Genomic DNA, 20580 nt, shown 5'->3' with positions numbered 1-20580 from the left:
CTCAAGTTGTGTTGACAATGCATACAAAACTGTATAGCACATCATCACATTTGGTGACACTGTTACACCATACAATTATTAATTTATGCCTTTAATGTCGGTTGGATATTATTTATGTATTTTTAAAATCAGAAATCTGTATTTCCCATAAGAGCCCATGTTGACACCAACACTAAATGTTCTAAAATTGACTATTGACAGTAATCCCTTGCCACTTTGTGCTCAAATTTTGTGGCTTTACTCGATCACGGGTTTTCACGGTTTTTCCAAATTATAATAATGAATAAATCATGCTGTTGTTGTGGTTGAATACAGCCTATTATTTGTAAAAAAAAATGCATATTTAAGCATTTTTTTCCAAAAATTAAGCATTTTTAAGCATAAAAATGGGTAAATGAGCTAAAATACAAATATAGGGCATTCAGAAGACGCGTTCAAAGACGTGATGATATGTAGTATTCTACACTGGTCACTGTCAGCAATGTTACTGTAATGTTTGGTGAGACACACAAGCATCAGACTTCATCCCCGGACCAACAAGCCTTTTTATTGCAAGTTTGAATGACCTCACAACAGGCACAATAATCCCTAACACATTCTACTGTTGTGGCCGTAACCCACGTCAGGCTAAAACTCAACTCTGAACCCCAAAATCACTTCAGTCACCCCCCCAGCCTCCAAGAGTGGGCGTAAAGGCAGAAAGTGGTCCCACGCACAGGAAGTGACTTCTCCAAATGAGTAATGATGACCTTCCGTACCTGGCTCCTGCACTCTTTTCGCAAACACTGCTGACCTTCTGAAAGCTATGAAGAGACTGTTGTTGCCATCTCTGTGTGTTGAGGTCCTTCAATAACGAGAGCTGGCGTTGTCTTTTCAGCTTGCATGCCGGGGTAGTCAAGTAACGTGAGCATGAGAGGTGCATGTCATTTGGCTAGACTGTTACCCAGGGAGGAAATTTACGGAACCAAGCTTCCCCCCCCTTCTTTGAGCCATCCTACCTGTCGAGTCATGTTTCAACAGCGCATAGAACTAGGTCACTGTTCCCTCTGTCAAGGTGTGTTTGAGTATTTTCTCATCAACAGGATTACACTGGATTTGAAATAGACGTTGGGTGTAAATGACCATATTTGCTATACAGTAGACTGCCATGTTCCACTGTAATTCTTTATTAATTAGATATGTTATTATTACATATAAGACTAATAACTATTTGCTTTGTGAGCTATGAAAGAAAAGCTAAGATGTTGATGTTTTTGTTCAGATAGTTCACCACAGTGGTTCTCAACTGGTTTGGCTGTGGGGCCCACCATCACCCCTTAATGGCAAGCGGCAACCCAAATAGTGGAAATTTTTCAACTCAAACGTTGTATATTTAATGAAAAGACAGTGCAGTTTGAATTTGAGGTATTGCAAAGCAACACAATAAACAGAATCATACGTGTTAAAACTCCAGCTGACTTCCATTTTGTATTTCGTATTTTCGTATTTTTGATATGAGATTTGCAACTCATTTTTTTGGCTATTATAATCCCCAGAAATGTATTTTCTTTTAACTCTTTCAATATTCACTCCGATTATTTGTATCCTTTCTGCTATTTCCAAATAGCGTTATTTTAAAATTGAACAGTTTTGGTCCCAATATTGACCCCTGGGGTGCTCCACACGTGATATTTAAACTTGCAGATGTGTATTCCCTTATCTTTACAAATTAATCAATACAAAATACTAAATACAAAATAATTTATCTGTGACATTCATGCATGCATTTAAACAAATACGCTAGCTCGATGCTAATTCACACTGAAAATCCCATATACGCACTAATAGTAATAGTAGAAATAATTTTACCTGGCAATTTCAAACATGTATAGATAACTAAGATGCACTTAGACAGCTGTTATGTGATAAGCATAAAATACTTACAAATATGTTCTAAGGCTCAACAAGAGACAAGACTGACACATTTAACATCTTAATGGTCTTCTTTTAGGACAGTTGGTTTCAAATAGCAAATAGTGTTGTCACCACTTGTAGGAGTGTTTAACAGATGACACCCTGCTGCATAAAAAAATCCCCTTCAGAATAAAAGCGCAAGACTAAGACCGGCAACCCACTGAAAATGGGTCCGCGACCCAAAAGCCAGTTGAGAATCACTTTCAGCATCTTATCAAAGTGGTGTCCGCATCCTTTCATTTTTTTTGCTTACAATCCGGAGTAGAAAAAGCATGGACACCCCTGACTTAGACACTTTTATACAGTACATTTCTCATTTCTGCTTAGTGCACTTCAGATTCAAGTGAATGTCAGAAAACAGTTCCATAAAGCGCATTATTTTCATGTGGAACTTTAATTAAAACTCTCCCTGACTGTCCTTGGCCAATATCAGTCTTTGCGTGAGTGATGGTTCAGCGATACATTATCTTGTCAGCATCAGAGCATACACACCTCAGTTCATTAAAGGTGCAGCATTAGCCGACACTCCTGATAGTGGTTCCTGCAAAGAAACTATCATCTTTGCTGATGTATCATGTTTTTTTTTGTATGTTATTCTACAGAAGCCAGTTTTGAGTGCCAGTGTATGCTACCATGTCGGTCAAATGACTCATTTCTGACCACGGTAGTGGTGGAAATGTGTAATAAAACGGCATTTTTTATTAGTACAGTTAACAACGTTATGCAGCAAATTTCCTTTTCACAGCTGACCTAAAATCTACCAGTAGTTTAGTGTGTTTCTGTAGAATAACATGATATAACTCTCACTTGCATGTATTTTACTACTAACAAATCATAAACAGGTGTTTCCTCTTGTGGCGCATCTACTTGATGTTCTGCAGTTAGCTACTCTTAGAGGATGGAGGCGTGAAAGGGTTTAATGGTTATGGGTTACTCTACATTTCGCAGATTTACTGTCCTCTCAATCTCCACAGAGGGACAAAAGGCAAGGACATCAACACTATTAAGTCCCTGAGGGTCCTCAGAGTCTTGCGGCCACTTAAGACCATTAAACGGCTTCCCAAGCTGAAGGTACAGTAATCCAATCACTCAGCAGGATCGTTTTTACACAAAATAAACGCAGCAGTTTCTATGTTTTTTTTAAATGTAGCACTCAACAAGATTGCTAATTATGGTAGCAATTCCATTCATATAAATCTTTGATTTGTGGGTTATGATAAAAGACTTCAGCTGTATAACCTCAAGCATGGAATGGTAAAAATACCTAAAATAAGACAGGAAGAAAACTACTAGCATTCACTCATCTTTATCCTTAATGATGGTTGGGACAGTTGAGCGGTTCGGACCTCTTCTCTCTATGCCTCTTTTTAGGATGTTCATTTTCACCTACATGGTGATGGCTTTTCTTTTCTTTGGCACACTGCCGCTTGGGAGGCATATTGATGTGTAAGTTAAGTAATAAGCGACGTTATTTTTCCGCAGTGTGGCTGAGCATGCGCACACTGTATTCTACCGCCTTACATTTATTATTCTTATGTCTTTAATGAAGTTATGGGAGCTGGTTCGTAACCACGGAACGTTGTATATGTATATTACACGCAGTAAAAGCAATACTCTACACTATTCAACCTGGCCCGCCGCAGGGCCAAAACAAAAACATTCCAATACGCAGATAGCTCCACCATCACGACTCTCTCTAAGGAGGACCTCTAACAGATCCTAAGTGCCTTCAGCACAGCATGCAGCTTATTTGGTCTCAAGTCAACCCCAAGAAAACTCAGTTTTTGTACCAACCATCCTCAAATGATCCCATCGGAAGACAGCCGTCAGTCAGGCTGGGAGAAGCAACCCTCGGTAATGTGGATCACTCTTCTTATCTTGGGAATTATCTATCATCAAATCGTGATCTGAGCGACGAGATTGGGTCTGCTGGAACTGCTTTCAGTCGGCTTAGAAACAAATTTTTTCAAGGACATGACATTAGAAGTGATACCAAGGTGGCTGTGTACAAAGCAGTAGTCAATCCCAACACTCCCGACTCACCTTAAACCACCTTAAACATACCTCCACCATCTGAAAACTTTAGAAAATCTTCACCAAAGATGTCTTAGAAGCATCCTGAACATCAGCTGGGAGGACAGAAGAGCTAATATCAGTATCTTGAGGGAAACCGAAACTTACAAGTATTGAGGCCCACATTATCAGAAGTCAGCTGAGATGGAGCAGGGCATGTTGTTCGGATGTCTGACGATCGCTTACCAAAACAGATCCTCTATTCCCAGCTGAAAGAGGGGGAAGTAAAGAGAAGAGTACAGAAGAAGAGGAACAAGGACCTGCTGACAGCTTTTTTGCCTTTGCCATCAAGAGATCATGGCAGTGTGAATACCTGAACGAAAATTCAGACATTGAATCTACATTTGTGCCAAAATTTTGATCAGGAGTGTATACATCAGGGGTCTCAAACTCATTTACCCAGGGGCCACTGGAGGTAGAGTCTTGGTGAGGCTGGGCCTCATCAAGTATTCGGAGTAAGGCTCATGATAACGATAATATGTATATTATAGATAATATCGTTATCGTTATCTGCAGTCAGCGTGACATTTCTTGGAGGCAGTGTTCTGTTTAGTGACCCCCATTTCTCCATGTGACACACTCTTAGTTCCGTGGTAGGTTATGCTTTCACCCTGTGAGCATCATTGGCTTAACTTAGACCATGTGGACCGCATTTACAGTAGTCTTTCCTGTCAAGTCGCGGGCCGCAAAATGTGACTTGGCGGGCCGCAAATGGCCCGCGGGCCACGAGTTTGAGACCACTGGTATACAGGGATACCTTCAATTTTAATAATGACAATGGCAGACACAGTCCATCTTAATGAAACATGAATTGTGGTTTAAATCGGTCGTATGGCAGATCTCCAGTACAAGCAAAGATGGAGTTGTTTGAGCGCTTCCTGGCAAAGCCTTTATGCTTTTAGCAACATCATCTCTGGGGAGATGCTAATAGTAATAGTAATCGATGGCGGGTGTACTGATGGGAGGTTTCTGCAGTTATAGTTGACTGCCATAGCTTACACCTTATAATGTGTTTACTCAAGATTTGTGCATGTATTCAAACTGTACATGTTATTTATACTGTATACATACATGTCGCATCATACACACAAAGAACTTTATATCATGAAACACCTATACACACGCTACTGACAGGCGGTACTGTATGTAGAACTCCATCACACTGCCATGTCGTCTCTTTTCCAGGCTGTGTTCGACTGTGTTGTGAATTCCCTGAAGAATGTTCTCAACATCCTTATCGTCTACATCCTCTTCATGTTCATCTTTGCTGTCATCGCCGTGCAGCTTTTTAAAGGGAAATTCTTCTACTGCACTGATGAGTCCAAGGGTCTTGAGAAAGACTGCAGGTACGCCATTTGTCTTTGGCCTGACTGTTTTCTACGTGATACGTTTCATATCAGTGAAATTAAAATGAGTATTGAGACACAATATCAACAAAAATCTGAGAAATAACTAAATAAATGTTCTAAATTAAGTTGTATTTGAGCAAAATAAGTATTTGATTTCCTCTCCAAGCCAGTGGCGGTTGGGTCATTCCTACAATTTGGTGCCATTTGAGTCCCCATGAAATTACAGGCCATGTTTTGTTTAAAAACCTTCCAATTTAAATTTGAACAATCACATCCAAGATTCAAAGTCTTTCAAAGGCTGTGGTATTGAACTTTTGGTCAGCTGATTTCAGTTTAATGTTTGTTTGCAATAAATTGCTTACTCATTTTTTTTTTTTTGGTCTCACTCCCAGTTCTCATTTTTGCCTTTTGAAGATACTTAGAACCTCCTCAAGATGCAACTGTGCAAAATGTAAATTCTTGCCATTTTTGAATTGGTCATAACATTTTGATCTGGAGTATATTTGTGATCAAATAATGATCTGCCACTCTGTATCTTTCTGAATTCTGTTGGAAACGTGTGCAGATCTGTCATTTTTAGTTGCATTTTTCTGGTTTCCTTGATTACAACTGGGCCTCTTTCTGCTCCTGTCTCTCTAAGGGGTCAGTTTCTGGACTATGACAAAATGGAACGTGGACGTGATGTAGAAGCTCAGCCCAGAGAGTGGAAGAAATACGAGTTCCACTACGATAACGTTCTTTGGGCCTTCTTGACACTTTTCACCGTCTCCACTGGAGAGGGCTGGCCTCTGTAAGATCACTATCCCGTGTACTTTGATTATAATTTATTTTATTTATTATTATTATTAGCAAAATAAACACTTATACACTATTATACATGCAAAACAATACTGGTTTATACTAATATGTAACTAGCAAGGCATGCTGGGAAAACCACACACTTCCCCAACAGGAAGTTACCCAGCATGCCTTGTGGGTTATACATTAATATAAAATAGTATTGTTTTCCATATTCATTAGTGTAAGTGTTTATTTTGATACCCACGTGTGGTGCAATTACTACATGATGTGTTCCACTTTTGTTACTTGTTGTGTTATTTTGGGTCATGAGTGAAGGAGGAGTTTGGTGTGATGACCTCCTGTTAGTTTGCATTACAGTATCAAAATAGACATTTGTATGGGCCTCTCAGTTGAATCCTAGAGTCCTAGAGTCCTAGTGAGCACCCCCAGCAATCCCATAACAGAGATGTACTGTTTACTTAAAATGATATTTTACGAATAATTGTTTTTGCAGTCAAGCAGACGCTAAATTAAGTGGAGATTGTTTGAATATAGCACACGCAATTGATATACTGTGACATTACGCATAATTGGCATCCAGCAATTACAGTCGTCCCTCGTTTATGGTGGTTAATTGGTTCCAGACCCGACCCTGATAAGTTCATTTCAAGTAGGATTCCTTAGTAATAAATATGACATTTTTGTAGTTAGAGCATAGAAAACCTGTTTTACGACCTTCTAAATACGTGTTTTAACATTATTAGAGCCCTGTAGACATGACATGACACCCCAAAAGTCACCTGCACACTCGTATTACCCAATATAGGAGACATATGTAATAAGAGAAAATAAGACATATAGATTCTCACACACACACACACATACCCCTAGCCTATGGTTTGTTTCATTTGATACACTTACTGCACATATAGTAATCATATTTTTGTACTTATAATTACATACAACCACTAACCTGTGAAAATACTGCAACTTCTTTGATGGTGAGCCTATGTTAGATATGCGTACCCAGGCCTTTGTCTTTGAATGCTTGAGTACAGTACTGTATTGTATTTTAGTTTATTTAGTGGTTTTTATGCTTGAAAATGCTAAATTTAGGCCAAAAACATTAGCTGAAATAGGCATATTTTTTACTAATAATGGGTTGTAGTCAGTCGCAGAAAAACGAGGAGCCGCGTTGTGATTTTTCAATGAATATATTTTGAAAAAGCCTGATAGCGTGAAGCCACAAAAGTCAAAGCTCGAAGTGGCAAGGGACGACTGTACACACATTTTTCCATAACGTTGGACAATGCTGACAAAAATAATTGTTGTACCAAATTGAATTGAGCTGTACTGCTTGGTGGAAATAAGGCTTGACAATACCTTCTCACTTTACTAGAACTTTACTACACTTTTTCTGCAAGTTGCTTATGTTTGTTTGACTTTCCTAAAGCTTGCTTGCCAAAATGAATCTGCGACATTACACGACCGTATTAAAAGTGAACTGCCTTGCAAGTCATTTGGCAGGGAGTTATCTACCCAACCTCAAGCTGCAAAGTACCTTTCAGTAAGGTTATCTGCAGTATGTTATCTCAATTTATGGCTTACTTGAAAATGTCATGTGGACGAAAGCTTACTGAAAATTAACTGGATCCATTTGTTCTTTTTAGGTAGCTTACAAAGTAGCTGTTGCTTTACAGGGTATATTTCCACATGCTCATGAATCATCACTCTTAATCCCCTTCACTTCCTTCCAGGGTGCTGAAGCATTCAGTAGATGCCACCTATGAGGACCAGGGTCCCAGCCCAGGCTTCCGCATGGAGACATCCATCTTTTACGTGGTGTACTTTGTGGTGTTCCCTTTCTTCTTTGTCAACATATTTGTGGCTTTGATTATCATCACCTTCCAGGAGCAGGGAGACAAAGCTATGTCTGAGTGTAGCCTGGAAAAGAATGAGGTATGTGTGTGGAGCGTCGGGCTCTGCCATTTCTCATGCTTTTATCTACAATTGGAGAGCATTTTTATGTGTAGGTTATTGTAGTTGAACAAAGACATGTCGCTGTTTTGTACTGCAAATGTCTCATTGGAAATCCAAGTGCAAGACAAATGTATTGACTGTTACAATTTACACGCTAACAGGCCCAAATCCAAATTGAGGTTACTTTTCTGAGCTTCATCACTTCACAGTCACTGTTTGATTGGGGATGTCTTTTCATTGCATTACTGGCTTGTGATCAAAATAATACCGCAACACTTAAAAATTCATTTTGGTGCGAGCCAGCTGCATTTCCCAAATGCAATTTCTTTTTATAATGATAGGAGCTAAGCTCTTGTCTAAAAAAAAAAAACTTAATTGAACACATTGTGTGTTTTTGTTTTGTCTTCTAATCAAACAGAGGGCTTGTATTGATTTTGCCATAAACGCCAAGCCGTTGACAAGGTACATGCCGGAGAACAAGCAGTCCTTCCAGTATAGGATGTGGAAATTTGTGGTGTCGCCGCCTTTCGAGTATGCCATTATGACTTTAATTGCCCTCAACACAGTGGTGCTGATGATGAAGGTGAGTCCTCAGGCAGAAAAATGCAGACTTGACCTCCCTCGGAAGCATGATTTGCAAAGAATGGTGGCAACAACACAGAGAGAGATTTACACCTACGTACACAGCAACAACATTAGAAAAAAATAATTACAGTAGATCCAATTAAAAAAAAATGTATCTAAAATTCTATCTTTACAACTGAAATAATAATCTGGAATGAAAGAATACAGTGGACCCTTGGTTAGCGTCATTAATCTATTCCAGAAGGTCAGACTTTAACTGAAACGTACTCTAACCGAATCAATTTTCCCCATAAGAAACCACGTAAATCCAATTAATTTGTACCAGAAAGCTAACAGTGTTAATACAAATACACTTTACATGCAGAAAACACTTCAAAATGCATATAAATTACGAATGAAAGGGACAAATGAACTTTAAGGTTACTTTTACCTTCATTGAAGATGTGATTGTTGACAAAGACGGCGATGTGGCAGTGAGATCCACTCGGACACCACCTTTGTGTTTTGTATTGAGTTATTTCCTGAATTGTTTCTCACCTCCTTAATCAAAATGCTGGTAATGTTTTTTGGCTCCATTGTGGGCTATTTTGCAGCCTTCATCAAGACAAAAGGCTTGTGGCGTAACTATGTTAGGTAGCAAAGAACTACAGAGTCAGCCGAGCTGACTTCTGGTTCCTGTTTCCACGAACAGTCGTCCCTCGCCGGCTCGCGCTTCGAATTTCACGGTTTCACTCTATCACGGTTTTTCAAAACTCTAATAATTAATTAATCATGCTGTTTTGTGGTTGAATACGGCCTATCATTAGTAAAAAAAAAACAAAATGCATATCGAATCAAATGTTGTGTATTTTTTGCCAAAATGAAACATTTTCAAGCATAAAAATGGCTAAATGAAGTAAAATACAAATACAAGGCATTCAAAAGACGCATTCAAAGACGTTGTGATGATGTGTAGTATACTGGTCACTAGGTGTCAGTAATGCTACTGTAATGTCCGGTGAGACACACAGCGCCGGACTTGATGGCCGGAAAAACAGGCTTTTTTATTGCATGTTTGAATGATCTCACAACAGCCACAATAATCAGTTTTCCTTGAAGCAACAGGAAAAGACTGTGTTGCTTTATGTTTGCACTCATACTTGTGATCTTACGGTCATACATTTTGGAGCCCTGGGATAAGTGACTCCAGAGATGACTGATGAGTATGTAATGCATGAGCATGCCATCTGAAGTTAGACAGTTTGCTCTAGTTAAAGTTGAGATTGAGGGACCTGCCCTTTACACCAACTAAACACACAAACACAATCCTCGCAAATCTCTCATCAGCCACAATTTTTCTTTTGTGCCTTTCCTCCTCAGTTTTACGGAGCTCCAGACAAATATGAGTCCATGCTGAAATACTTGAACATCCTCTTCACTGCTCTCTTCACTCTGGAGTGCATCCTTAAGGTTATTGCATTTGGTCCACTGGTGAGAATGTGCTCCTTTTGCACTCTACTAACACTTGTTCTATTAGTAGTAATTATTCAGGGGTGACTTGTGCTTTTGGTTTTCTTTTTTTTAGTACAAAGCAAAAAATAAATAAAAACTGAGAATATTGACTGTAAGTCTCAGATGGAAAAACAAAGATGCATAATTGATCAGACCAATAAAAAAAGAAATAAAATGGTGAAGGTTCAAAGATAGATTGCAATTCAACATGGAGACATCTGGCACAAAGTGTTTCATCTCTGGCATTGTTCCATTTCTTAATTTGCTTTTCTCACACGTCTCTTGCTTCCTTTACTAGACAAAAGAAACGAACCGTTGTCTGCCTATAGCTGGCAAGTCATTTTAGCTTCTTATTATTTCCATCCATCCATTTTCTATGCCGCTTCTCCTCATTAGGGTCGTGGGGGTATGCTGGAGCCTATCCCAGCTGACTTCGGGCGACAGGCGGGGTACACCCTGGACTGGTCACCAGCCAATCTCAGGGCACATATAGACAAACAACCATTCACACTCACATTCATACCTATGGACAATTTAGAGCAGCGGTCTCAAACTTGCGCCCCGCGGGCCATTTGCGGCCCACCAAATCGTACCTTGCAGCGCGCAACTGGACATCAAAGAGTAGTGTAACTGCAGCCCGCAACATCCGGGCAAGCTCAGTGTTACTTCCATACTCACAGGGGCAAGTAAACACCAACACTGAACTCACATTGGTGTTATCACATGGATGTATTGTGAACTGTATCGTATCGTGAGGTACCTTGAGATTCCCAGCCCGAATCCCAATACTTGATGCAGCTCAGCCTCACCAAGACTCTACCTCCACTGGCCCCCAGTGAAATTGACTTTGAGACCCCTGATTTAGAGTCTCTAATTAACATAACATGCATGTTTTTGGAATGTGGGAGGAAACCGGAGTACCCAGAGAAAACCCACGGGGAGAACATGCAAACTCTACACAGAAATGCCCAAGGGAGAATTGAAGCCAGGTCTTCCCGATCTCCAGACTGTGACTGTGTGGCCAACATGCTAACCACTAGACCACCGTGCGGCCCAATTGTTATTATTTATTCTGTTTATTCCATAATATGGTATACATAAAGTGATGACATAGTTCTATAGCTATGTCTTGGGTCAGTTTCTCGTCCTCTTTCCTTTTTTTTCCTTTTTCCTGTTACTGTAATGTTCGGTGAGACACACAAGCACCAGACTTGATTGCCGGAAGAACAGGCTTTGATTACAAATTTGAATTATCTCAAAACAGGCACAATAATCCCTAATAAAACACGGGCTGCTTTTGCGTCCGTTACCCACGCAAAGCTGACACTCAAGTCTGAACCCTTGACGTCACTTCCTGTCCGCTCCTCACTCAGCTCTCCTAGTGAACACATTTAAGGCAACACATGCGAGTCTTATTAATGTCTTAAATGGCTTATTTTCTCTTATTATGTCTACTATATTGGGTAATATGGGTGTAAAGGTTACTATAGGGGTGTTATTTAATGTCTACAGGGCTCTAATAATGGTAAACTGTATTTAGAAGTTCGTAAACATGTTCTTCTATGCTCTTAACTATGAAAATATTCTATTTATAAATAAGGAATCCTACTTCGTGGAAATTCACTTATCACGGTCGAGTCTATATAGACTAAATGTGATTTATTTTTTGACAGTAGTGTTATTAATATTTGTATTTTTTCTATTTCAGAACTACCTGAAAGCAGCCTGGAATGTGTTTGATTTTGTGACAGTGCTCGGAAGCATAACAGACATCTTGGTAACAGAGATTAAGGTAAGGCCTGCAGTAGATATTCCCCAGCAGCTGGTGGACGCATAAGAGGGGTGTCCAAACCTTTTCCACCAAAGGCCACATGCAGAAAATAGAAGATGCGGGGCCATCTTTAAAAAAATGTTACATTATAGATGGTAAAACCAATCCAATGTAGGTCAATATACAGTATGCAAAGATATCTAACAAAGCATTGATACTTCAGCTTTGTGTTGTAGGTGACAAAGCAAATTAGTGTAGTATCTAATGATATGCCTCATTGTTAATGAATACATTTTAGTTTTACAATATGCCAATAGGGGGCAATAGGGCCAATACAAAACCAGCAACAGGACAAAAATGCCCCCTGTGCCGCACTTTGGATGCCCTTGGTGTACGGTACACGTAACGGACTGACATGCTTTTGTGATTCTTGACTGAATTCTTTTGGAATTCTTCATTGTTTGTTTGACAAAGCAAGCAACCTTAGTTTAAAGTAAACAACATCAAAGACCGTTTTCTATATTTCTTTCACAAGCCTCACAATAATGACTGTAGTCAACATTTACTGTCTGTCCTTAAATGGACATTTTATCCATTGGAAAGCCATCTTGTGTGCTTTTCTGGCTCTGAAGCCCTTAAAAATCACTGATGCAAGCATGTGTTGCTATGTCAGGCCTCCAGTCATCATTATTCAACCAACCAAGGCTGCTACAGGAGGCTAATGCTAGAAATTGAAGGTTACGTTTGGATGTTATGGCTTTCTATGTGCCAGAGGCAGTTTCTATCTCTGTGTGACTTTCTCATCATGTGATTGTCGGTCTGTGATTGTGGTCTCTTTTCTCTCATGTTACTTTCTTTGTTTTTCTTGTGGTATTCTCCACTCTCTGCTGTGTCTTTCCTGGCGCCTGTGCCCTCACTCTGCCCCCTGTGTCACATCTGACACAAAGACGGTAAGTGGCTTTTCTTGCCGGCTGCTGAGTCTTCCAGTACCCCTGCCAGTGTTTTGTTTTTTCCTGCTTGAAAAAGTCTGTAAATGTTTCCAAGTCTAAGCCTAAATGTCTTTAAAAGTGAAGTCCTCGATGCAACATGGTAATCTGAAGTAGACATGTCATTCAAAGTGTTGAATGATGTTTTTTTACTCAATACCCGTTAAGTTGTTCACTTACTCACCCAAGCTCCCGCTGCCTAAACTAAAAAAGGAAACCAGTTCACTCGTCAGGACTCAGGACATGATTAAATGAGGGACAATGTGGCGGGTGACGCGAGACTTCCAGGGCCCCCCCAAATGTCTCATAAAACTTCTTTCTTCAAATTTAAAGTACATACTACTGTTTTAGTCTTAATTTCCCGTGCTGAAAAGTACATCAAAATGCGTAATCTTTCATAAGTGTTTCGCTTCCTTCTCATGCAATGGACTATTCTATGTTACCGCTCATGTCCGGAAGACGGGAGCGAAGCAAGCGGAGAAGAGGTGACGCAGACTGCAAAACATTTTTTTGTTCATCAAAACTACGGAAGGTGTCAACCTTTTTCACAGTCACAACAAACGTAGACACGAGTGCAGCAGCACCGCTACTGTCAGTGTCAACCGAGGGGAATGCATAGAGTTGAGAAAGCTGAGAGTGTCGCTTTTCATCACAGAGATGTGAGTATTAAAGCGATAAACCGTGTTAAATGGTGCTTAATGTTCTTGTTAATTACAGTAAAAGTGTTGAGATGATGGACTTGTTAGGTAATAATAATCCCCTAGGAGGACTTTAAGGACTTTATCTAGTTCAGGAAATGGGATCATTTTCTCATATTCACACCTGATGATAAACATTAACATTAAGATTTCAAATCGTTTTTGGGGGTGTATATATAAACAAGCCGATGTAACTATAGCAACTTAAGCTGACAGATAACTGTAACAGATTTCAAAGGCAGCCTAAATTAAATACTCACATCCATCCATTCTTTTTCTATGCCGCTTATCCTCACTAGGGTCGCGGGTATGCTGGAGCCTATCCCAGTTGACTTTGCTGACTATGGGCGAGAGGCGGGGTACACCCTGGACTGGTCGCAAGTCAATCGCAGGGCACACATAGACAAACAACCATTCACACTCACATTCAATCTAGAGACAATCTAGAGTCGTCAATTAACCTAACATGCATGTTTTTGAAATGTGGGAGGAAACAAGAAGCACCCACGGGAGAACATGCAAACACCACACAGAGATGCCCAGCGGAGATTCGAACCTGACTCCTGATTGTGTGGCCAACATGCTAACCACTAGGCCACAGTGCGGCTGTAAAAATGTTTGAAAAAAAAGACGTTTAGGGTAAAAAAAATTCCAGTCAATAAAAGGAATCGATTTTCCAAACATGACAGTAAAGTAAGGCATTTCCGTCATGATCCCAGATAGGAGACAGAGTTTGTTGTAGTCAGGAAGTAGCTATTACCATTGGAACGTGTGATGTGTCAGCCCTGTCTCTTGTTGAGCTGTAGAAAATGTTGTTGTATGTTGTCCTGTTTCAGTGGAATGTACATTGTGTTCGAAATCACCGTGTAAATTGCTAATGCTAATACTAAACATGTAAATGGGATTTTAAATATAAATTAGCGTCGCGCTAGACTACTTGTTTTAATGCATTTAAATCTGTGTAACTACCAGCCCAGAAACAGAATCAAGATCAGGTTTATTGCCAAATATAGTTCACACAATACGAGGAATTTCTTCTGCTAGGTTGGTGCAACAGTAAGTATAGAGAGGAAAAAAAAGTAGAAGAAACATATATAAATAACTGTAAAAAATATATAAAAATATAAAAATGACAGTGTGGCAGCACAAAGCAGCAGCAGAAGAGCTATTGATGAAGTTAAATGAGATAATTAATCGTCAGAGATAATCATACAATTATAGCATTATTTACAGGAATATTGAGGTTGTGAATATATTGAGATATTTACAATCATACAAAGCAGCATTTAGAGCAGGGTGCAATGTGCAGGTGCAGCATGAGCAGGCACAGTGATGATGTGCATTCATGAACATATTAATGTAACATATATATAACAGATAACATTCAAACACAGAACACGATTCCTAACATTTAAAGTTAATCATCTATCTCCAAATTGTATGGCACATAATTAGGAACAAGGTGAAACAATTTGGCCATACATTAAAAATGCTTTGTGCACAGACAAGACTGCAAGATGTACTTCAGAAGTACAGTAGATCCCTGTTTTTCACAATGGTTATGTACCGTATACATTTTTGACACATGGCTCGCCCCGTACTCCCCCTGAAAACCCTCCTGCTAGCTCAAGGGCTCAAGAGCCTCCTCTTCCAGTAAAAAAAAAAAAAATGTTGGGAGCCGCAAAACATTACATTGCTTATAAACTTGTGAAAATTGTAATCTTTTTAAAATGTTTCCTGTTACAACCACAAAATTCAACAAACAGAAGTGTGCCTACATGTGTAGGCATACTCTGAAATCCTGTAAATAATTTAACTTAACTTAACTCTGTAAGTCTTACTGAGTGGCTCCCATATTTGTGTAAAATGAAAACAAAATGTAGATCATCAGAGTTCACATGTCTGCACATCAGTGTTGTTTGCTGAATAGTGTTTATGCCTGTGATGAACTGTCATCAATAACCATCTGTTGGTCCTGTCCTTGACTGGCTTTGCAAAAAGAGGCATTCTTTCATTTTCGGAATTATTTCTTGTTTATTTTTTAAATGGGAGGATAGATGCTCTGATATTTTTCTGAACGATTCTGTCATGTATTCATCATCGGTGAAAAAATCACAGAGGCTGAAGAACCACATGCGGCTCCGAAGTCACGGGTTGCCGACCCCTGTGCTAGCTTGACATTGACGTTCTCCTCTGATTTCAGATCAACATTTGCTATAAAAGTGACTGTTGTAATTATTACATTAGATTTAGCTCCAGCGCCCTACCTTCTCTCTTCAATTGCCGTTGTTCACTCGCGACACAAGCCAGGTTTAAGCCATAAATATGCCTCACACACTTATTCAATTCATTTAAAGTATAAAATGGTATTCACCACTAATGAATAATATTGTAAGATGATCGATGAACAGACAGAATCTGAGTCTAGTAGCTATAGTCACAGCACACAGCTATGGTGCGTTCAAGGACTGTTGAAGTGTGAAATCTCAACGCTTGGCGAAAAAAAAACCATTAACACTAAAGTATAAAGCGATAAACATGTAGAAATTGTAGGCTTACCTGTATTATCACATATCTATAAATTCTTACCAGCTTAGAGTGAATGAGATGTGCTTTCGGCGAGAAAAAAAATACATTAATTTATTAAAATCTGTAAATTGGTAGAGCTAAAGTCATGAAAGTAATTTGCCCCTGAGCCACAACTGGAAGATCATCTTAATGGTACATAATAAGGCTATATTTGCTAAGGAGACCCTGGATCCCCGACAATTGGTAAACACTGCTCTCATGTTTTCTTAGAGCTAGCATTGGTGCAAACAATAGGGTTCAGTGTTGTATGCAGCGTGAGATTAAACGTTGTTTAATTGATGACATTATGCAGGCAAGCTATTTTATGACACACAGCAGCTTTGTTTGGTGTGTAGCATCTGTATTGATTGTCTTGTGTTTGCATACTACTGTTGATTTAGACTTATCTCAGAGTCTTAAAAGTAAAATACACTTTACTCCACCAGTTGCCTTGAGTTTGTCTCTCTGTGAACATTTTCCTGTTCCTATTTGTCTTCCCCAGGACAAGATGATTAACTTGAGCTTCCTGAGGCTGTTCAGAGCGGCACGGCTCATCAAACTGCTGCGACAGGGCTACACCATTCGCATCTTGCTGTGGACCTTCGTTCAGTCCTTCAAGGTGAATAAACAAAAGCAAGAATCATGTATTTACAGTACACAGGACTAAAAGTAATGGCTTAGAGGCATGGCAGGTGGTTTATGAAATTGACTGAGCCAGTGCAAGAGACTCATTTTGGTACGCATTATGTGCAGATAATTATCGCGTGTTAGAGAGAAATTAAAGGCTGCAGGGACGTACTGTTCTTTCGCTGTAAAAAGACGACAAAGTAGCTCTCACAAGACTGCAGTTGGATTTCCACACTGAGCTGCTTCTCCCCTCTAAATCCTTTAGGATGTGGAGTTAAATGCGGAACGCCTGGATGCAGCTGAGGGAATTTATAGCAGGTTTAATGTCAATGGTGAGAGCTTTTAAGCTGAACAAAAATGGACAGTTGCTGCAGGGTTGGAAAGTGGCTATTTAACTACAAATGACAGCTTCCTAAATTGATCATTCAAAAAAATCGACCCCCGCAGGTGAAGGTGAACGCTTGGATGGTTAAAGAAGGTTGCTAAATAAGCACCTGGTCTTCTACGGACATTCAGGTTTGTTTGTGTGCAAAGAAAGTGACATAAACAAAAAGAGAAGTCATCACTCAAAACTGGACGTGGGTAAAATGGAGACACTTATGCGTGGATCCGTACCTGATGCACTGTGCTATGCATGTGTAAAATAAATGCGTTTCTGTTTCCAGGCCCTGCCGTATGTTTGCCTGCTCATTGCAATGCTCTTCTTCATCTATGCCATCATCGGAATGCAGGTGAGTTGTTGCATGGAAAGCGAGACACATCACAGCAGCAACAATACATATGGAAGAGGAGGAACATGACTTTACTCCTCATTCCTTGTATCCTCAGGCTCCTTGCCTGTACTGTACACTAAGCCCCCAACTAACGAACACAATTGGTTCCAGACGACCATTCTTAAGTCGAATCGTTCTTAAGTAGGGGAAAAGGTAATATTACCAATGATATAGGTACTACATGTACGTGTATACATAAACAGTATATGTGTATGTATGTAAATATGAGTTTGGATGTAGTAGTAATATTAAACGAGGATAATAAATGAAAAAAACAACAATAAAAATGATGTAATAATACGTAATGATAAATGTTATTTACCTTTGAAGAGGAGTGATCGAGCATACGTCGTTGGTGGTAGTGGTGGAGCAGGAGAAGGAATTATTGAAGAAAGGACAAATCTTCGTCGTCGTTAGCCTCCTCTTTGTAATGATAGTGGATGCCATTGGTACAGAAGTCTCCACATAATTCGAACCTTGCCTTTGTAAATTGTTCCTATGGTTGAGCGATTGACTCCATAAGCACGCGCTACACCAGCCATTTTCTCGCCACCGTCCAACTTTCTGATGATGGCCGCCTTCGTTTCCATAGAAATTGCTTGACGTTTCCTGCCACTACTGCTAGCACGTGCGCTCGATTTATCAGCCATGATAACGGATAACAAGCGTCTCTGTAAAGTATCGAATGGGGAACAAACGGCGTGCTCCGAGATGTTATCAGCGACAAGTGCAGACGAACTGAGAAAGATCGCGCGAGAGGGATGCTGCTACCCACCATTCGTAGCGGCGGAATGGCGCGCAATACCAAAATAGCGCCTTTGTTTTTCGAAAAAATTTAAATGACAAAATACGGCAATCGTATCGACGAGTGTTCACACGTCGGATGTTCGTTAGTAGGGTACTTAGTGTATATTCAATTGTGCCATACGGTACAGTTGATCCCTGCACATTCACAATTCACCTTTCACGGCCCCGCAAATTCACAGATTTTTGGTTTATAAAATATCAACTTTTTTTTTTACACATCAAAAATAGGCCATTTTTTGCCTTCAGAAATCTCATTCACCCTAAATCGGTAACGTATAATTTATAAATATGTGATAATACAGGTAAAATGTACAGCATATATGCCCCGCTGTTATTAAAGCCCACAGTTTTACATACTATTGACTGATGATGTTTTTTCATCAAGTGTTGAGATTTCCCACTTTTTTCAATGGTTCTTGACCACACCGTGACTCCTTTTCCATCTGTTTATTGATCATATTGAATTAACATTCATTAGTGGTGAGTACCTACACATTTTATACTTTAAAATGTGTTTAATAAGTGCGTGAGGCATGTTGGCATTCAGAAGACGCATTCAAAGATGCTGTGATGATATGTAGTGTTCTACACTGGTCACTAGGTGTCAGTAATGTTACTGTATTGTTGGGTGAGACACAAACGCACCAGACTTGATTGGTGGAACTTTTATTGCAGGTTTGAATTGTCTCACAACAGGCACAATAATCCCGTCCACATAGGCTACTGTTGTAACCCACACCAAGCTAAAACTCGAAGGCCCTACTGAAAGTGCTGTGTTAATTATTATTATTATTCTGTGTATTTCTTCACATTTTTGAGTGCCTTAACTTGCATGAAAACTCACCAAATTTTGTAAGCAACTCAGGCCCGGTGAAAAATTTGGTATTAGAATTGTCCTGAATACGAACTCACAAAACTCACTCAATAGCGCCCCCTATACATTTTTAAAAACGTTTTCCCCTCCCACCAGCTTCACCGATCATCACCAACTTTGGTGGAGACATCTGTCATGACAGGATGCGCAAAAGAGTCTTACGAACCCATGTTCGCAAATAAACAGGATGTTGGTCATTTTGGATTAGACCGGCCATTTTGGGCCACAATCAGGGGTTGTATTTTGACGAGCTCCTCCGGGGGACTTTGACAAAATGAGCCCAAATAAACATCACGGATCCTAGGCAGATGGACAATGACAAATTATGCAGCATTCTAGGATGTGGGCAGGGCACTGCAACAAACTTTAATGGTCAGTCTAATGATTCGCCACAAAAATGTAAACGTTAAGAACTCCACAAGGTCAAATTTTTATCGTAATTGGTCCGTATGATGAAAATACACGCATAGGTCACTGCTAACTGAATTTGTCATTCCCAGTAGCAACGGAAAATGCCCCAAAAAAGTTCTATTCCTTTAACTGTCATTGTAGTCAAGACATGCAATGAAATTACCGCAGCGGTTCTGTTAGATGAGAGTATAAAATATCAGATGCAAACAGAAGAATCACAATATGCAGTAATGGGGGGAAAGCATGTCAACAAACGTCACCTATTCTTCTTATGTCTAAAGTGGCAAGTAAACGTGCAAGCAATGCCTACTTTGACTTTCAGCTACGTCGATAACCGCGTATGTCACCGTCAGTCAGCTTGACCTTTCCACTGTACACTATTATCTTTTACATGCAAACAGATTTTTCATGTCAACAATTGTGATAACGTGTCAGTAGGATGGTTTGAATGTGTGTGAGTGTGATTCTTGCAAATAGACGGAACACTCCCCATGTGCTGTATGTCATAAATGCAGTCGGTTATTTTTGTATTCAAACTGTCACTGCCAGCTGAGTAGGATGAGCATGCTCCAGGTCAAATAAATATTTTAAAATAGGCACCACACATGCTGTAGCTGTGTTAGTTCACACTAACAATTTCTGATTTTCAAGCTTACAGAACAGGAAAAGGTTGCAAAAGACTTAAGAACACTTCTGTATCCGGCTGGAAAAGGGAAAAAAAGCTAAACAATGACGTAAAAATCTCACTATCCAAAGTACTCTTTAATTTGATGTTGCATACTCAAGGATTAGACGGCCTTTATGTCAAAAACGAATGAGTAAATAGTTGAAGGAAATTTGCATTGTGGTCGTGG

The 20580-nt window shown here is 39.7% G+C and overlaps 1 protein-coding gene across 11 annotated transcripts in view; it reads left to right on the top strand.

The window, feature by feature from the left end:
• Positions 1-20580, top strand: part of cacna1bb (calcium channel, voltage-dependent, N type, alpha 1B subunit, b) — a 192395-nt gene that overhangs the window by 137075 nt on the left and 34740 nt on the right. For 10 of the 11 annotated variants that reach the window (XR_008566517.1, XM_054757130.1, XM_054757128.1 and 7 more), the window contains 9 exons: positions 2928-3024; positions 5212-5372; positions 6016-6165; positions 7913-8114; positions 8554-8718; positions 10080-10190; positions 11920-12003; positions 16737-16853; positions 17527-17592. Coding sequence is in view for 10 of the 11 variants with exons in the window: in XM_054757130.1 (XP_054613105.1) it covers positions 2928-3024; positions 5212-5372; positions 6016-6165; positions 7913-8114; positions 8554-8718; positions 10080-10190; positions 11920-12003; positions 16737-16853; positions 17527-17592 (1153 nt within the window). In the remaining variant the exon portion in view is untranslated. The remainder of the gene's footprint in view (positions 1-2927; positions 3025-5211; positions 5373-6015; positions 6166-7912; positions 8115-8553; positions 8719-10079; positions 10191-11919; positions 12004-16736; positions 16854-17526; positions 17593-20580) is intronic. The other variant, XM_054757129.1, reaches the window with a different exon arrangement.

Source organism: Dunckerocampus dactyliophorus, chromosome 17 (genome assembly GCF_027744805.1).
Source record: "Dunckerocampus dactyliophorus isolate RoL2022-P2 chromosome 17, RoL_Ddac_1.1, whole genome shotgun sequence".
Taxonomy (NCBI): domain Eukaryota; kingdom Metazoa; phylum Chordata; class Actinopteri; order Syngnathiformes; family Syngnathidae; genus Dunckerocampus; species Dunckerocampus dactyliophorus.
The sequence above is the reverse complement of the archived record's forward strand: the minus strand, read 5'-3'. Positions and strand labels throughout refer to the sequence as shown.